Source organism: Diceros bicornis, chromosome 25 (genome assembly GCF_020826845.1).
Source record: "Diceros bicornis minor isolate mBicDic1 chromosome 25, mDicBic1.mat.cur, whole genome shotgun sequence".
NCBI classification, from domain to species: domain Eukaryota; kingdom Metazoa; phylum Chordata; class Mammalia; order Perissodactyla; family Rhinocerotidae; genus Diceros; species Diceros bicornis.
Window position 1 is genome coordinate 18,745,806 of NC_080764.1, and position 17,519 is coordinate 18,763,324.

General features: G+C 43.5%; 1 protein-coding gene across 2 annotated transcripts in view; it reads left to right on the forward strand.

Moving 5' to 3' along the window:
• The window catches only part of APPL2 (adaptor protein, phosphotyrosine interacting with PH domain and leucine zipper 2), a 53,373-nt gene that overhangs the window by 14,494 nt on the left and 21,360 nt on the right, over positions 1-17,519 (forward strand). For both annotated transcript variants that reach the window (XM_058568523.1, XM_058568522.1), the window contains exons 3-9: positions 3,363-3,422; positions 3,962-4,033; positions 7,997-8,084; positions 10,753-10,794; positions 11,205-11,263; positions 12,289-12,435; positions 16,277-16,359. In XM_058568523.1, the coding sequence (XP_058424506.1) occupies positions 3,363-3,422; positions 3,962-4,033; positions 7,997-8,084; positions 10,753-10,794; positions 11,205-11,263; positions 12,289-12,435; positions 16,277-16,359 (551 nt within the window). The remainder of the gene's footprint in view (positions 1-3,362; positions 3,423-3,961; positions 4,034-7,996; positions 8,085-10,752; positions 10,795-11,204; positions 11,264-12,288; positions 12,436-16,276; positions 16,360-17,519) is intronic.

A 17,519-nucleotide genomic window follows, 5' to 3' on the forward strand; every position in this document is an offset into this window, starting at 1 on the left:
ATATTTACTCTTCACCCAACCTCTAGTTTTGTAAGTCTTGTTGCAGAGATAATTGTGCGGGCTTACCTCACAGGGTGTGGATTAATTAGCTGATGTTGGTAAAGCATTTCATAAAACCTTTGTGTACAGTAGATTAAGTATGAGATTAAAGTTGGTGTAGTTCAAAAGACTTTTCACGTAGTGTGCTCTGTACAGGAGAGGTTCATTTCTTTTCAGGGTAGGTGACAGGCCATTTTGTCCGTATGGTTTGTTCCCAGTGCACTCATACTGGTAATCTTAACAGCCTGAAATCATACACATCTGAAAATACACAACATTTTCATAAGGTATTTCCAGGAGAGGCCTGGCAGAGGCCAGCTGTCCACGGTAGTTTCGGGAAGCAGCTCCACCTGAGCTGTGGTGGAGTCATGTGAGTGGCACGTACGTGCTCCCCTTTTGCCTGGGTGCAGTCTGACCCTGGCAGCTCCCTGGCAGGTTTTTCCATTACATTGGGAGCACTTGCCAGTAAGCCCCAGAGAAGAGAAGAATTCAAATGGCCTGTTGTTCTTGCTTGTTTGAAGGCGCGCAGGTGGTTTTCGTATCTGTTGACCAGTGTCTAAAGGATACAGATACGGGGGAGTAATGTTTTAGACTTCTCTAAAATAGACAAACAAATGACTTAGAAGAGTAGAAAATGTACCTTGCATCTGAAATACTGTAGCTTAGTGGAGAGCCTTCTGAGGGAAGTGTGACAGAAGAGCTGGCCTTTTGAGACTTTTATTTTCTAAGCAGGATCAGCAATTTACAGCCCTTGGGCTGGTCTCTTATTTTTGTGCATAAAGTTTAATTGAATGAAGCCACACTCAATCATTTATTTATTGTTTATGGCTGCTTTCATGCTACAGCAGCAGAGTTGAGTAGTTGTGACAGAGACCACAACAAGCCAAAAATAATTACTGTCTGGCCCTTTACAGGAAAAATTTGTCAACTCTAGTCTAAAGCACAGGCCGTCTTAGCTCATACTCTTAGCAGGACTTAGGATCTTAGAGAGCAGTGTTTAAGAGTGTGGATTTTAGAATCGAACAGACCTGGATTCACATTCAAGCCCTGCTGCTAATTAGCTGTGTGACCTTGGGCAAGTAGCTTAACCTCTCTGTGCCTCAGTTTCTTCATCTGTAAAATTGAGTTAACAATTAGAACTTCCCTTATAGGGTTGTCAGAATTAAATGAGGTAATGCATGGAATGCACTTAGTGTGGCATCTGGCATGAATTAAATGCTCTGTAAATGTTAGCTGCTATTGTTATGATGATTCTGTGCATCTGCAAATCATAGTCCACGTGGTTCTGCCCCAGGCAGATGCCAAGGTAGCTTGAACAAATCCATTTTAAGTCCACTGCTACTAATTCAGAGAGGAGGAGCAAGAGGTTTTCTGATACAGCAGGGTATCAGCCCAGTGAGTGGGCCAAGACCATTGTTCCCGTGCCCTCTGATCTTCAAAACAGCAGTGCTGAAGATGGTCAACAGGGTGTTTTCTGGCCGACTGGTTCATCCCTCTCCAATCTTTGTGTTTTATTGTCCCCTATTTGTGACGTTTCCTTATAGGGTTAGGAAGTATTTTTCCCCTCACCCTGATTCCAGGTATTGTTTTAAACTTGGAAGTTAGAAGAATCTTCTAACCTATTCATTCATTCACCCATGAAACATTTGTCGAGAGCCTGCTATGTGCTAGGAACTGTTGCACGCCCCTATCTAAATGCAGGGCATAGTGCTTGTGGATTTATTGCTTGCCTTCCTCTTGGTGATGTGACTGCCAGCTCCGGTTAGTTTTGAAAGGGGTAGCACCCCAGTAGGATGCCAAAGCCAGGAACTTCCATTATATTTGCTTGACTTTATTCTGGGGAGAAAGGGAAGAGCCACGTTTCAGGGTCTGTTGAGGTCTGTTCCTTGGGGCAGATGAAGGAAGTCAGGGAACAGGTTGGCTAGTTGTCTGCCAAGAGGGCCAAAAAAAGTGGGATTAGGCTCTGAGGGGTCTTGCAAAGGAGGACCACGAAACATAAAACAAGCTCCTGCAGAGCTCGGGCCTTACCCCTGAAGGAGCAGCAAACCCAGGAGAATTAGAAAGTAAGCAGAGGCCAAGGCAGGTGAGTGCCCTCCCCTCATCCGCTCCAGGTCAGACCCGTCACTCTGCCCCTCTCGTAGGGATACCGCTGAACCTAAAGAGAAGCCTTAACTGAGGTTTAGAAAGGTAAAACACGTCTTCTAGGCTGAGTGCGTTAGTGATGGGAGGACAGTGGTAGAAAACGGCTGTGTAGCCAGAGATTAGAGGGATTAAATCAGAGAAAAGGAAAATGGGCAGTGTTGGCCAGTGAAAATCAGCACAAAACGGGCCTCCCCGGGCGCTGCAGCTGTGCTTCCATGTTACTCTCCATCGTTACTGACCTAGAGCCCTGAGTTTGGTAGAATCTGATAACGTCACAGTGCTGCTTAAATTCCTGTTACTCTTAGAATAAAGTCTAAGTCTGGACCACGGAGTCCTGCATGCCCTCGCTCTGCCTGCATTGCCAGCCTTGTCTCACCTTCACACCCTGCACCCCTTGCCCCAGCTCCGCTACCCTTTACAGCTCTTCACACAGGCTCTGCGCTTTTTCCACACGTTGGTTCCTCTTGGAAAGCTCGTCCCCGTGGCTAACCTGTAGTGTTTCTTCAGCGGTCTGCTTAAACATCTCCTCGTTAGAAACCATCTGGGTCCGCCTGTCAGAGCCTCCTAACACGTCCAGCATTTCCTTTGCAGTTCTCATCATGCTTCTAATTTTTTTTTTTTTTTTGAGGAAGAGCGGCCGTGAGCTAACATCTGCCAATCCTCCTCTTTTTGCTGAGGAAGACTGGCCCTGGGCTAACATCCATGCCCATCTTGCTCCACTTTATATGGGACGCTGCCACAGCATGGCTTGACAAGCGGTGCGTCAGTGTGCGCCCGGGATCCGAACCAGCGAAACCCAGACCGTCGCAGCGGAGCACACACACCTAACTGCTTGCGCCACCGGGCCGACCCCAGTTCTAACTATTTTTTGATGTCTGCTTCCCCCATTAAACCCTGTGAGGACAGGGACCACGTCTTTGTTGGATGTTTGTCACATTATAATTGCTAACTACCAACTGAATGACCAGAAGGAGCAGTAATTTGTAAATGATGGGAGGAAAGAAAAAAGCTCTAACCTTTTAATTTGTTTTGGTCTTGTTTTCCAAATAATTTCTTAAAAAAATATTTTATTATTTTATAGACACACAGACATAGTATTTTTATGGGATTCTCTGAGGTGGCATTTTCCAGTGACTGTATGTATTGGACAAATCTTACTTGCTTTTCTCTTCTCCCTACAGAATGAAATGTGCCTGGCCACTCAACAGCTTTCTAAGCAACTTCTGGCGTATGAAAAACAGGTAACTCGATATTTATGTGGCATATGATGCTGTGCTCGGGACTCTCTTAAGTGGAGTTCTTTTGAGGAATTCTTCAAGGCATCTTGAGAGACTTTCATTTCTGTCTTTCTCTTTTTTCCATAGTCCATTTCCATTTTTTCTTTTGTCTTGCCTTTTCCTTTCCACTGATAAATTCTAACTGGTGATTATCCAAAGTCTTCATGATGTATTCTAATTAGCCTACAGAAGTAATCAATAGCCTTAAGGGTTCATAGTCTCCGAGGGACTGCAAGTGGATCGACACTAACAATTCTGGGAAATAAACTCAAAGATACCATTATGTCCAGACATAAGGATGATGAGCAATGAAGGAGTCGTCGGAGAGGAGCAGTTGAGTGTATCGCTGGGGCAGGACTTTTCTGCGTTTAGACACTGACATGATGTGCTTTTGGGAGAAGAGAGGAAGTTGACATGGAGGGTAATGTGTTGTGGGGTGATGCTTTGGTGCTGAATTCCTAAGCATTCAGTTAACACCAAGCTCTGTTATTCTTTGGTCTTAGAATTTTGCTCTTGGCAAAGGCGATGAAGAAGTAATTTCTACACTCCACTATTTTTCCAAAGTGGTGGATGAGGTAAGAGAGCAACATGGCAAAATTTTATTTGATTCTTTTTTGAACTTTCATCTTTGTATTGGCCCACTTTCCATTTTTAGATATTTACTTAAATATCTGAGAAGGTATCTCAACTTGTTGATCTTCCAAGGTTCGTTTCATAAGAGAGATTGTATACTGTTATTTTTGTTTCCAATTTGAGAGGAAAGGCTTTGATATATATGAACAATAGACCAAAAGAAAGATCCAAGAATTCAGTTTCATAGGGAGTGTGTTTTAGTTTCTCAGAGCTGCTGTAATAAATTACAAGTAGGTGGCTTAAAACAATAGAAATTTATTCTATCCCCGTTCAGAAGGCCAAAAGTGTGAAATCAGGTTGTTGGCAGGGCCATGCTGCCTCCAAAGGCTCTAGGGGAGAATCCTTCCTTGCCTCCTCTGGCTTCTGGAGGCTCCAGGTGTTCCTTGGCTTGTGGCTGCATCACTTCAGTCTCTGGCTCTGACTTCACTTTGGCCCCTTCCCACCACTCCATCCCACCTCGGTGTTTTGCCTTTTTTGTCTGTATCTTCTCTTCTTATAAGGATACTTGTCATTGGATTTAGGGCCCAACTGGATAACCCAGGATGATCTCATTTTGAGATCTTTCATTACATCTGCAAAGACCTTTTTTCCAAATACTCACATGTTCTAGGTGGACATTTCTTTTTTGGGGTGGGGCACGATTCAGCCTACAACAACGGGTTTCATGCATCTCCTCTTGTAGCTGTATTGTATACATTTGGAATATTTTGAAAAACTGATATTGTTATAGGAAAAGTGCAAAAATCCTAATTGTAAAAAACATAAACGCTTAGACGCTACTGGTGCTGGGCAGAACCCTCTGCAAAATTAGGTAGGTGTAAACTGTTGCATCTTTCAAGGAGTTTGCAATACTTATAATAAAAAGCCATGATAAAGAATAAGCACAAAGAATATGCAAATACCATTTAACCGTTCAATCACTGATGTGAAGTAGACGCCGTCTTCAGTTTATAAAATGAAAAACATTCATATAAAATTGTACTGGTTGCACTTCGTTCATTCAGCGAATCAGTCCAACAAGTCTTTATTCATTCAACATTTGTTGACCACCTACTGTTTAGTAGATGCTGCTCTAGGCGCTGGGGAGATAACAGAACAAGTCATCCAGTTCTTTTTGAGCTGCTTTCTCTATCCCACCTCTGTGACTCTTTTCAAAATGTACGTTAAAGTGGATGGATATCCATTCCAGAAGAGGAGGAGAATGAATGGAAAATGTAATTAGAGAGGAACAAAAGTAATTTTTTTGTGTGAGGTGAGGAGAAGAATGTTTCTTAATTAATAGTGAATAAATAACCCAGGGGGAAGCAGTAGACTGCACCCACTGAAGTGGTCTGTTTTCTTGACTAGAAGAGACTTGCTAAGGAAATGTGGTTAGTTGTCAAAACCCCAGAACCAAGATTTCCAGTTTAAGATGTTTACTCACAACCATATTTTCATGGGCAGAGGCAGGATGATTCTTTTAGAGGGGAGTGAATCATTCCCAAAGGATGGAAGCCTGGAAGTGTGCTTTTATAGGGAGTTTCACGGCCTCCCAGAAGCTGAGCACTGTAAGGAGTGTTCAGAGGTCCTCTGATGGAGACCCCTACGCGGGGGAAAGCAGTTAGCTCGGGGGCAGCTTTTGAGGTTGTTTTCTCTACCTGAAAACTTGGTTGAAAATTTTTCAAGATGAGTAATTGGACTCAGAAATTAAGGAAAAATCCAACTAAAAGTAGAAATTTGTGTGGCTTATATTTAATATAATGCCTTGGAATCACATCCTTCATGTAGGCCTGCAGAGATTTCTGTCCTTGGTGATTTCCCCAAAAGCAAGGTTTCTAGATGACTTCCTTGGAGTGCACCTGAGACAGGAATCGTCATTACAGATCGCATTTACTGAGTGTGTCAGGCCCTCTGCTCTGAGTAGGCATGTGTTTAGAAGTGATTGTCCCTTACCTCTCAAAAGCCCCAAGGCAAAAATTCAATGACACAAATCCCTTGGTCCTTAAGAAAAATTAGGAAAAAAATGAGTAGCTAGGAAATTTGCCGTCCCTGAAGTGCATAACCATTAGAAAGCCACTTAATCTCCCTGAGTTTTGGTTTGTTTGTAAATGGCAGTAGCAGGAAAGTCCCTTAATTGGGCTGTTAAAAAGATTAAATTAAACAATGTATATCAAAGCATTGAGCACAGAGCCAGGCACGTAGTAGGCGTACTTGTTGACTTTCATTCAATTAACTGTTAGTAAAAAACAGTACATTTCTTATTGAAGTTATTCAGGAAAAATAATTAACACATTCTATCCTGATGGCATTTATTGGCATGACTGTCTTCATGTATTCCCAGCAGAATAAAGCAGCCGGGCTTTGGCTAGATTGAAAGATAGGGGGAACATTACAACAGCAAACAAATACACAGAGAAATTAGATTGGTGGTTACCAGAGGGGGCGGGGGGAGGGAAGAGGGTGAAAGGGGCGTTAGGGCACATGTGTACGATGACAGATGGTGATTAGTCTTTGGGTGGTGAACATGATGCAGTCTACACAGAAATCGAAATATAACGATGTACACTTGAAATTTAGATAATGTTATAAACCAATGTGACCTCAATAAAAAAAGAAAAGAAAGATGGGGGAACATTAACTGCTTGGCCTATTGCTCCCTTGCCTGGCAAATGGTTGACCTTAGGCAAGTCTTTAAGCTTATCAAAGCAGCCTCTGTAGACAAAACCCTGAAGGAGCAGATCTCTTGTGGGGAGATCTGTGTGGAGAAGGGGGATTCATATATGTGACTGCTATCACTGCTGAAAGAAACTGTGCCAAATGTTTACTTCAAAAAATGATTGCTGGGTGACTTCGCCTGATTCACCCAGAAGGAGTCCTGGAGCATCCTCATAATATCTGGAAGTCTGAGGCCCAGTGGAAGAATCCCTTCCACTGTGTTCATTGCTGATGTCCAGACTACCAAACATTGGAAGTTTTGGCAGCTTTGTGAGCATGAAAGCCAAACTCTATATCCAAGACAGTGTAGTGGAGACAGTGTGGATTTTAGATCTCAGTAGCCCAAGATTAAAATCCCAGCCGTGCCACTTATTTGCTCTCTGGATTTGGAGAGTTATTTGCCCAAATGGGGATAATAAATAACACCTAACTCACAGAGTGGGTGAGAACTAATGGTATAAAGCCTGTAAAGCTGACACACAAAAAGTACTCAGAAGTGGTGGTGCTGATGGGGAGAATGTGTATTTCTCCTAGACCATTTACAACAACAGGATTTAGTAAGGCCTTGACAAGGTGGAAGGGGAAAAAGAATCCAGAGCGGTTAAAATTTTCTGCTGAGGAGGATCACGTTTGAATACAGTCGTCTCGTTCTTAGAAAGATCCTTTTCTAAGGAACAGAGGCCTGAAATCTGAGTTGTTTCAGTAGAGCGCCTTCTTTCTCCAGAGGAGTTCCCAGGCCCACAGTGGGCTGCAATTTTAGGGTTAGGAGGTTCCCAGCAGGCCTCTCTTTCAAGTGTGACTTCAGTGCCCTTAGAGAGTACAAGAGCTCACGGCGGCCTGTGAAGTCCAACCTGTGCTGAGCCCTCGCAGTGAGCTGTGTTCACTACAGGCACGTCAAAGCGTTCTTCTCCAGGCGGGTGTGGCTCAGATTGAGAGCACAGAACCAGAGTTTGCACAGTAAACAAACAATAGCCATCGGCCTGGAGACTCCTTTAGCAAACTTAACTGATGGCCTGGTCAGTTAGAACCTTGCATTTATTTTTTAATACCTCTCGGTCTATATCATTTACTTATGAAGGGTATTTATTTGCTAAGGAAGTCTAACTCAGCTCCTTAACTACGGAAGTGTTCAGTGTGGTCCGTTGGTGAAATAAGACAGTGTCAGTAATAGTGTATATAATTTTCTTCAGTAAGATTTCTCTTTCTTTCAGCTTAATGTTCTCCATACAGAGCTGGCTAAACAGTTGGCAGACACAATGGTCTTACCTATTATACAATTTCGAGAAAAGGATCTCACAGGTAAAGTAACTGAGTTCGGTGTCAATTACCTTCAAAATATTAATTCGTTTAATAATAATTCTTGCTATATTAATTTCTTTAAACATGTGGATCATTGAGAAATGCCCTTGTTTTTGAGCAATTCAATTTAGCTGACTTTTATTAATTCCTACTATGTTCTTGGCTCACCTAAAGCTCACACACTAATAGAAATAGACTTGGAAACAGACAATTGTATTATCATGTGATGAGGGCAGCAGAACAGAGATGTACAAGGAATAGAAATAGCACACACAAAGGCGTAATTACTCTTTTGAGGATAGGGTGCCAGGGAAGGCTTCCTGAAGAAGGTGATCTTGAGCTGGGTTTTGAAAGGTGAATAAGTGTTTACCAAGTAGACATATGTGGCAAGGCTTATAGTACAGATTGGGAGCATGCTGTTCTTGGGGAGCCATGAATGCTTTGGAATGTAAAGTGGGAGCCTTGGAGAGGAAAGGATGGGGCGGGGCCCATACTTTATTCCTGCTGGACTCTGGGGGTGCAGCTTTGAACAAGGCCCGTGGGGTCCCTGTTCTCCTGGAGCGCACATTTAGTGAGGGGAGCATCTGCGACTAGTTCAGAGAGCCTGGTTGCCCTTTTGGACTAATTTTGGTTCTTCGACTAAAATAAAACTTGAGAATAATTTTATATCTCATAGAAATCAAGGTAATCAAAAAAATGACTATAAAAACAAATAATCTTGAAAAAACTTAGTTGATGTTGCAAAAAGGAATCTAAATTTTCTAGTCCTTTTGTTCTTATTTCATTGAAAATATTCATTGCTTAGAGATTAAAGAATTGTATTTTTAGAACACTGATATAAAAAATTGCTGACCAAAAAGTCTAAACCTGAGTACTGAAAGATCTGTTCAGTATAGTACTTCCTCTTTAAAAATATAACACCTTAAAATTAAAAAAATTTTGGGGGGCAGAAAAGATGCAGTAAATCAAAGGGTAAATCTTAAAGATGACTTCTTTCCCCCTCGCTTTGCGATTCCCTGTGATCATGTCATCTGAGGCTGTGGGGGCCTGTGGTGGAGCTGGCACAAACTACCCAAGGGCAGTTTGACGGCACTAAAACTTGATAAAGAAAGAATAACAAATAATATGGCAGTTAGCTTGTATAAAGAGATATCTTGACTGAGCAGATTTTTAGTGTTTTTTATTGTTGCTCATCTTTAATTACATGCAAATCCCACACCTAAATGTAGTTGTGTGCTGATTATCCAGTACTGAAAGCCTCATTCAGTGTGTTTTTTAAAAAGATTTTCTCTAAATAAAATCATCAGAAATGTGTGGGGTTATCATTTTAAAAACAAACTCCAAATCTGTGAGAAAGAAAATGATCTCCCTCTAAGACCTGTGTTGTCAGAGGTGTATGTTTCAGCTTCATGAATGGGAGGCAGCCTGGGATTGTGAGTGCCCGACAGCGTTATATAATATTAGATAGTCGTCTGTGTTAATCCAGGATGGCTCCACTGTGGATCAGTAGTGTTGGTCCAGGATGCTGATTTTTTTTTTTAAGGGAATAAAACTGTCTAGTAGCAGTGAAAAGAGAAGGCTCTTAGTATCTATGAAAACAGTTAATCAAAGTATCCTTTTCTCATGACACCAAGACATAAATTTGAAGTGTTTGGCCCAGGTCGTACTTGAATCAACATGAGAACCAAATTAGAATCTGGCATCCCCTTTGCTTAGTGGTGGTCTGTCTTATGTTTTCTGCTTTTTTCATTTACCCACGAATACAAGCACATAATCTGAATGAAAAGAACACAAAAGATATTAAGGAAGCTATTTAAAATTAAATGGAAAAAACCCTAAAACTCTGCTCCAATAAGAAGTAAACAGTGAGAGAGAAAGAAAAATGCAAGACAACAAAGGCAGAAAGCAGCCTGATATCAGAAAGCGTAAGAATAATGTGAAAAGAAATTTAAAAGCTGGAGGCAATTTTGAGGCAAATTAAAAAAGAACATCGAAGATGTGAAAATGCTTTGCTTTGTTTGACAAAGCAAAAATGGATTGTTTTGGAATTGTAAAAGTATCACTTTCTTTTAGGTATCTCTGTGTTTTTAACTGGACAGTCCTTGCCCTCATTGACCTTTTTGTTTTTTGGTTTTGGACTTTGTGAAGCCATGTCAGGTTTGTTGCGGGTACGATATACTAGATGGCATCTGATTTTTTCCTTAAAACAGGCACCGCACATTACTTTGTCAATGGTGACTTTGTCAGATGTGAAAATGGCAACGACAGGAAATTTCTAGGTTCTGGGTGTAGTCAGGCCTTTCTGATTCTGATGTGTTAGAACACTCTTTTTGGGGGCTAAGAATCAGAGCATACCTTTATACTCTGGTCTCCATGAATAGTACCTGGCTACCACGCGCTCCAGCCCCCGTCCCCAAGTGCTCTCTGGAGAGGAGTGGCTCTGTGGGCAGTCAGGGTCACTGAACATGGGGTGCAGCTGACGCCACAAGCTCCAGTGAGAGCGGGATTTCCAGCCACCAGGCTAGGGCCCCATGAGGGGACTTGAGGGTGTGCCAGGAGAACCTTCCCCCTTCCATGTGTATACTTGTATTTTCTTGGGAAAGCACAGAGCTCTGGGTTGGCATAGTTTATTTTCTTTGCTCTAAAGTGTTTCTTTTTTCTTATTCAGAAGTAAGCACTTTAAAGGATCTCTTCGGACTCGCCAGCAACGGTAGGCATCTTCTCCATTCTTTTTTTTTTTTTTTTTTTTTTTTTTTTTTTTTGTGAGGAGATCAGCCCTGAGCTAACATCCGCCAATTCTCCTCTTTTTTTTGCTGAGGAAGACGGCCCTGGGCTAACATCTGTGCCTATCTTCCTCCACTTTATATGGGACGCCGCCACAGCATGGCTTACCAAGCAGTGCGTCGGTGCGCGCCCGGGATCCGAACCAGCGAACCCCGGGCCGCCGCAGCGGAGCGCGCGCACTTAACCGCTTGTGCCACCGGGCCGGCCCCATCTTCTCCATTCTTGATGCGTGGGTTTAGTGGTGCGCGTGGGTTTGGATGTGTGTGTGTGGAGATGCTGAGTGAATGTTCTTGCCTTTCAACCTGTCTGGGTGCTAAAATGTCTGTTTATTTTTAGAGCATGACCTCTCAATGGCAAAATATAGCAGGCTTCCTAAAAAAAGGGAGAATGAAAAGGTAAGAATACCTACCTTACATGTTGTTTTTCACCGCATTTACTTAAGCTCCTTTTGTTTCTTCCTATTGTGAATTCGTGACATTGAGGGTGTCTCGATTTTTTTCTCTTTTTTTCCTGTACATGGATTTTTAAATTATTTATTTTGAATCTCACGTAAGTAAACTTCTGCTTCCCTATTCTAGCTTTTCAAACTGGTTTGTTAACACCAGCTTGGAACCATTGTAAAATTACAATCACAAAGTGATTTCAACTTGAGCTTGGTACTGCATATGGTTATCTGACTCGTATACGTTCAGTCACTTGAACTCCTTGCCCTGGGTATCGAGTCTGATTCTTTAACTCATGCTTTTTTTGCTACTAGAGATAATATTAACTGTTTTCATGCATATAACTTTTTACTTCTGTTCCATGGTTTCCTTGGGCTAAATTATTTCCTTGGAATACAGTTTTATGAGTGAACTACAATGTTGGTGGCTTTCAGTACATGTGCCCTACTGTTTTCCTAAAGGACTGTAGTGCTTTGTTGTGCTACCAGCAGAAAGTGTTGGCTTCCCCCTAGTGCAGCCTCACAAGCACTGAAATGTTATTACTTTGTTTTTGTTTTTTTGTGTGTGAGGAAGACCAGCCCTGAGCTAACATCTGTTGCCAATCCTCCTCTTTTTGCTGAGGAAGATTGGCCCTGGGCTAACATCTGTGCCCATCTTCCTCTACTTTATACGTAGAACGCCACCACAACATGGCTTGATAAGCGGTGCATAGGTCCGCGCCCGGGATCCAAACCTGCGATCCCCGGGCTGCCGAAGCGGAGTGTGCAAACTTACCCACTATGCCACCAGGCTGGCCCTACTTTGGTATTTTTAATTTGGATGTTTTAAAACCCGACGTGGAAGCTTATCTGTGTTGTATTATATTTGTCACAAAAATGGTTCTAATGAATAAATGAACATGTTTCGAAGTTGCATGCTCTTACAGAATTGCCACAACCATTAGACAACTTGAAGTTTTCCTTTCACCTCTTCATCAGGTGAAGACTGAAGTTGTCAAAGAGGTGGCGGCTGCGCGGCGGAAACAGCACCTTTCTTCCCTTCAGTACTACTGTGCCCTCAACGCACTGCAGTACAGAAAGCGTGTGGCCATGATGGAGCCCATGATTGGCTTTGCCCACGCACAGGTAGGGTGGTCCCTTCCCCAGAGGGTAAGACCTCAGCCAGCTGGGGAGAAACCTGGCATTCTGCTGAGGTAGATTTAGGAGAAACTGAAGCACCATCAGAGAAAGAAACAGAATGCACCACGTCCCTGGAAACTTGCTGAGATTCAGCACTTGGAGAGTTTCCAGGTGGGCTGGATCATCGTGAGCTGGACTTGTTAGGCTATATGTGCAGGAAATGATGGCCTTGATCCCAAACCTCCCGTGGGGAGGAGCCGCCGTAGCCCTTTGTCTCTGATCCAAATGAAAGCCAGGCCCAGTCCAAGTTTCTGAGAAGCAGCTGACTGCTCAGGTTGGTAGAGCTAGGCTTACAGCCGAGGACTCCACGCATTCCTCTGCTGCTCTGTGTGGTAAAGGCCACCGTCAGCTGAGCTATTCTCAGATGATACGTGCTGAGGTTATTTCCCGCTCCTTGGCATCTGGGGCGTGGGGAGATGTTGCCACTGCTTGATGAAGTCTCTGTAGAGTATGTGTTTGGCTTCTTCCCCCGCATTTAGTGGTCTACTGGACATTTGTCTGCAGGGAGGCTGCAGTTTCAGGATGGGCACCAGCCTGGCAGGGACAGGAGTGAGTGTGAACCTGAGGCGAAGGGCACCACTCCTCACCCTCCATCCCTGCCCCGCTTATCCCCACTTCTGTGGACTGCAGAACCTCACTCTGGTATGTGAGAAACACAGCCAGGAACCTTCTCTCAGTTGACAATCTAGGAACAGAAAAGGATGTGAGGAAGCAAAATGTTAAGAAAAACAGCAACTTTTTAAAACCACAGACATATGAGCGTCTATTATTTTTATAATACATTTTAAAAATATGTAAATTTCAAAAAAAAAAAAAACACCTTAGTTTCATTCAGAGAAAGGGGGAACAAGAGAGGATCTTTAAACATCCAAGCTCAATTGTCTGTCTTCTTAATATGGTTGTTACATTGTTGAATGGTGAGGACACTAAAGTCACCTTCTGCCTTCAGAGGTAATATTTAAGTAGAGCAATATAATCTTTCTGTGTCATCTGAGTAAAGCTGGGTTAAACCAAAAACTAGCACTGTCCAGCTGGGGGCTCCAGTCCTCAGCAGATTGTTGGGAGCCGTCCAGCTTCCTCGCGATGGGCACTTGTGCCCACAGGTATGCACTCGCTCACTCGCTGTTGCCCTCCTCTCTCCTTCCATTAAGTAACGTACCTCTGACCTGGCGGATGTCCTAGTTTTGTTAGAGAATACCTCCCGTCCCATCTGTCCTCCCTGGATGGACAGTCCTGCCTTTGAAGCAGTAATCCCTGCTCTGTAGAGTCTCAGAAAGATGAGCAGCCACAGGCCTGCTCCGTCAGTGCTTGGGGGAGCCTAGTTGGTTAGATGAGAGTCCTCACAAGTCCTGAAGGAGGGGCTTGATCCCAGCTGGTTTCACTCTCTTTCGTGGTTAGGGACTACACCTCTTCTCCCAGCATGTACTTTGTAAGTGAACGCTGGCCGCAGGAGAGAAGAGGAGACCCGTGGGTGCAGTAGCACAAATGCAGCCCCTGGGCCTGGGAAAATAGAACAGAGCACACCATCATTGTTGGGCGGCAGCAACAGCATTTTTGAGGACTGAGGATGGCGTGTTTCATTTTTCATGTGAAAAGTGTTCAGATTTCAAGGCACAAGACCAAATAGTCCCTCACCCTGCAGACTTTGTAAATGCTGATGAAAACTGTAGTCCCTTCTCCTAGACCAGGTTGGCTAACTCATGAATCTTTTGGATGCTTCCAAAGCATTTGCTCTCCTTCTGCCTCATCTGCCCCTTTAAATCAATGTTCGTTGAGCATCCACCTTTGTTAACAGATGGTCATATGGCCACTGTCCTTCCTGCTGTTCCCAGAGGCACATGAACTTTGGTCTTTGAATGATGTTCCACTGACTCAGGCTTCTCACACCACCCACTTTGGCAGAGGTTGTTTGACTCCATTTCTGCTTTCCCAGCCCTCGTTACACAGGTTTTCAATTACATCCTGATTCAGTCCTCATGCTGCAAACAAACTGAGGTTTTGTAATCTGTGTACAGATTTATGAGAACACAAAAATGAACTCTAGTGTAGTATTTACAGGGTAAGTACTATGAAATGTGGCTGTAGAAGCCAGTATCTCATCCCCTCCTTCCATTCATTCGTCATATTTTTTTAGAGGTTGTGTGAGCCCCTGTCCAAGAAGCTTACAGAATAGTAGAGGGGCTAAGACATGGATTTTGAGTATAAATTCCAAGGAGTTCAGGGAGGAGAAGGAGAGGAAAAGCCACCATGATGTTGTGCCCTTAGAAATACAGAATGCACATTTAACAGACTTTGATATTTAACATTTCAGGGATTCAAAATGGCATTTACAGTGTTGAGCTCTGTATGATTCAAAGATCATGGGGCCAGAACATCTCCCTGCATGTATTACCTTGCATTAGGATAATCATGATCATCATTTGTTTGGTATTGTGAAAACTAAGGACATTGGTGTATGTACTTCCCCAGGGTGTCTGGGGAACAGATGTAAGGATGTCAGCATCATGTTGATAACATACTAGCCTCCTCGAGGTAAGAGGTCAACTTCTGTGACCACCACCCAGGGCAAGGGCTGCTTCCAGATCAGACAGCCCAGCTGGGGTCTGGGGTAATGCATGAGAGATTACCTATGTCCGAGCTGAATATTTTCTCTCTTTTTTTCATGACTTAGGCTTGCAACTGTTTACCTCTGTACAATCAGGCATATAAAATGGAGCAGTTCATACCCAATACTTAGGATTTTTAAACCCTGGGCATAGAAGAAATGGAAACTTGAGCTTTTCGGGGCGAGGTGTTTGCAGATGTCAGTAACGCACAGAAATGGTCTTCTTCCTCTCTTTCCCGTACACCTGCCCTTCAGGGTTTGTCAGGGAACCCAAACTTTCTGGGAGGTGAGACATGGGAGTCTCAGGAAGTAAGGAATTCCTTCTGTTGGTTCCCAGAAAGCCAGCAACTGCAGTTTTCATTTTCAAACTGTATAGTCCTCAGATCTCCTAGGTCCACTCTCCCCTGGGCAGAGAGAGCATCTCTCAGAGAGCACTGGGGAGCAGGAAGGGCCTCGCCTATGTCAAGCACCTGTGCAGTGCCGGGGCCCTGCTGTGTCCTTCACATACACAATCCACTTTAAGTTGATATCAGGGTTGGAAGAGCCTTTTAGGGGTCTTGAGCCCAGTTTTCCCTCTGCAATATCTCAGCCATGTCACCATCTGTCCAGCCTGTGTTCAGAGCCACATGAGGCTTGGTGAACAGTGTCAGCCAGATGGTGGCCTTCAGTGTAGGCTTCGCTTTGGAGAACCTCACGCTGAGCTGTGTCAAGTGCTTGTCCATTTCTTGCTAGGGCTGTATGTGTCATTGGTCACATACCCATTTAGCCCCTGGAGATGCAGGCATGAATAAGACCTTATCCTTGCTCTCAAGAAATTTACTATCTAGAATTCACACAGGAAAAAAACTCATGATGATACCATCAAAAATAATGATCAGTAGTAATTATTGATGCACCAGATATGTACCAAGCAGTTAACTTAACATTATTCCTAATATTGACAGCCATTCAGCCAGATAGCTATGTTTACCATCCACATTCCACACGTGCACTCAAGGCTTTGGGAGTAACTCTCAGCCGTGGCATGTGGTGGGGGCTCTGTAGAGACGCAGCGAGTGCTGCAAGTGAGGAGGGGCTGGCCAACCAGTGTCGGCTGCCTCCACGCTCTCAGTCTCACATTTAATGAATTCATTCATCTCCTTTCCTAGATGATTTTCAGAATATTACAATTATATCTTTCAGATTAACTTTTTTAAGAGGGGAGCAGAGATGTTTAACCAAAGTATGGACAGCTTTTTATCCTCCGTTGCAGACATGGTTCAAAGGTAATGCTGCCTTCCACTTTGGATCTTGTGTGCCTTTTGCCTTTCCTGCTGAATCAATGTCTCCACGAGGTGGGGAGGGTTCTGACAGCTGAGGGTCCCCCAAAGCCCATGTCCACTCCGTGAACACTCAGAAAGAGTGCCTCTTCTTAGCTGCTGATGAGTATGTCAGTATTTGTGAATATTGTGGTTGAAAAGTAATGATTTCTGCGGTTCCCGACTTGTGTGGAGCCCAGAGTCCTGTCCACTATGGTAAAAGATTATGTATAAATAAAAGATTAAAATGTCACAGGGGTACTTTCCCATTAAGTCCAAGTTCCAGTTCTTTGGGTCTCCTCCTGTTACTATCCAGGTTTCATGTGTTAGAAGCCTGTGAGTCCAGTTTAGGCTTGCTGTGCATTTAAACGAGCGCTTTGCTCTTACCTTTGAGAGCTAATGGGTTAGCAGCCAGAAATGCCACACCTTTTCAGGAAACTCTAACCATGACATTTGTCATGGTAGATAAACGAGGCGTTAAGCCTTTTTTGAATTAATTTAACAAACTGCATGCAGTTCAGCCTGGCAAATGCACTTTTTAAAAAAATACATCGTTTCTTCTGACTGTCCTGCCCACGTGTCATTGAGGCCGTGGCTGCTCTCACTCCCTTTGGCTCCTTCGTCAGCGTCCACAATAGTCAGCCCGGAAGAGGCTCCCAGCCTCCTCCAGCACCAGGCGTTTTTCATGAAGACTGCAGGCATGTAGTTCCTTGAGGACTTGTTATGATTCCTGGAGTATAGAAGTGTGTGTGTGTGTGTGTGTGTGTGTGTGTGTGTGTGTGTGTGTGTATGTAGTTGATAAGTAAATATACAAAATGGAAACACGAGGATAGGATTGTATTTTGTGTGGAAAAATGAAGAGAAAGTTGCTCATTTTCTCGAGGATGTGCATTTCAAAATACCTTAAGAAGGACAACCAGTGGAATTTACTTAAGCAGAAGTGTACCTAAAATGCTGAAAATAAAGAATAAATCCGAAGGAAAACCAATGCTGAGTGTTCACACAGACATGAGGGGGGAGTTGTAGTTTATGAAAGAATACCCTCCCTCCTGAACGTCACTGAGCTGTTTTTTCCTGATTGCTGGCAGCAGCGAGTGATGTGGACTAGATTTATACTTATGCTAGAG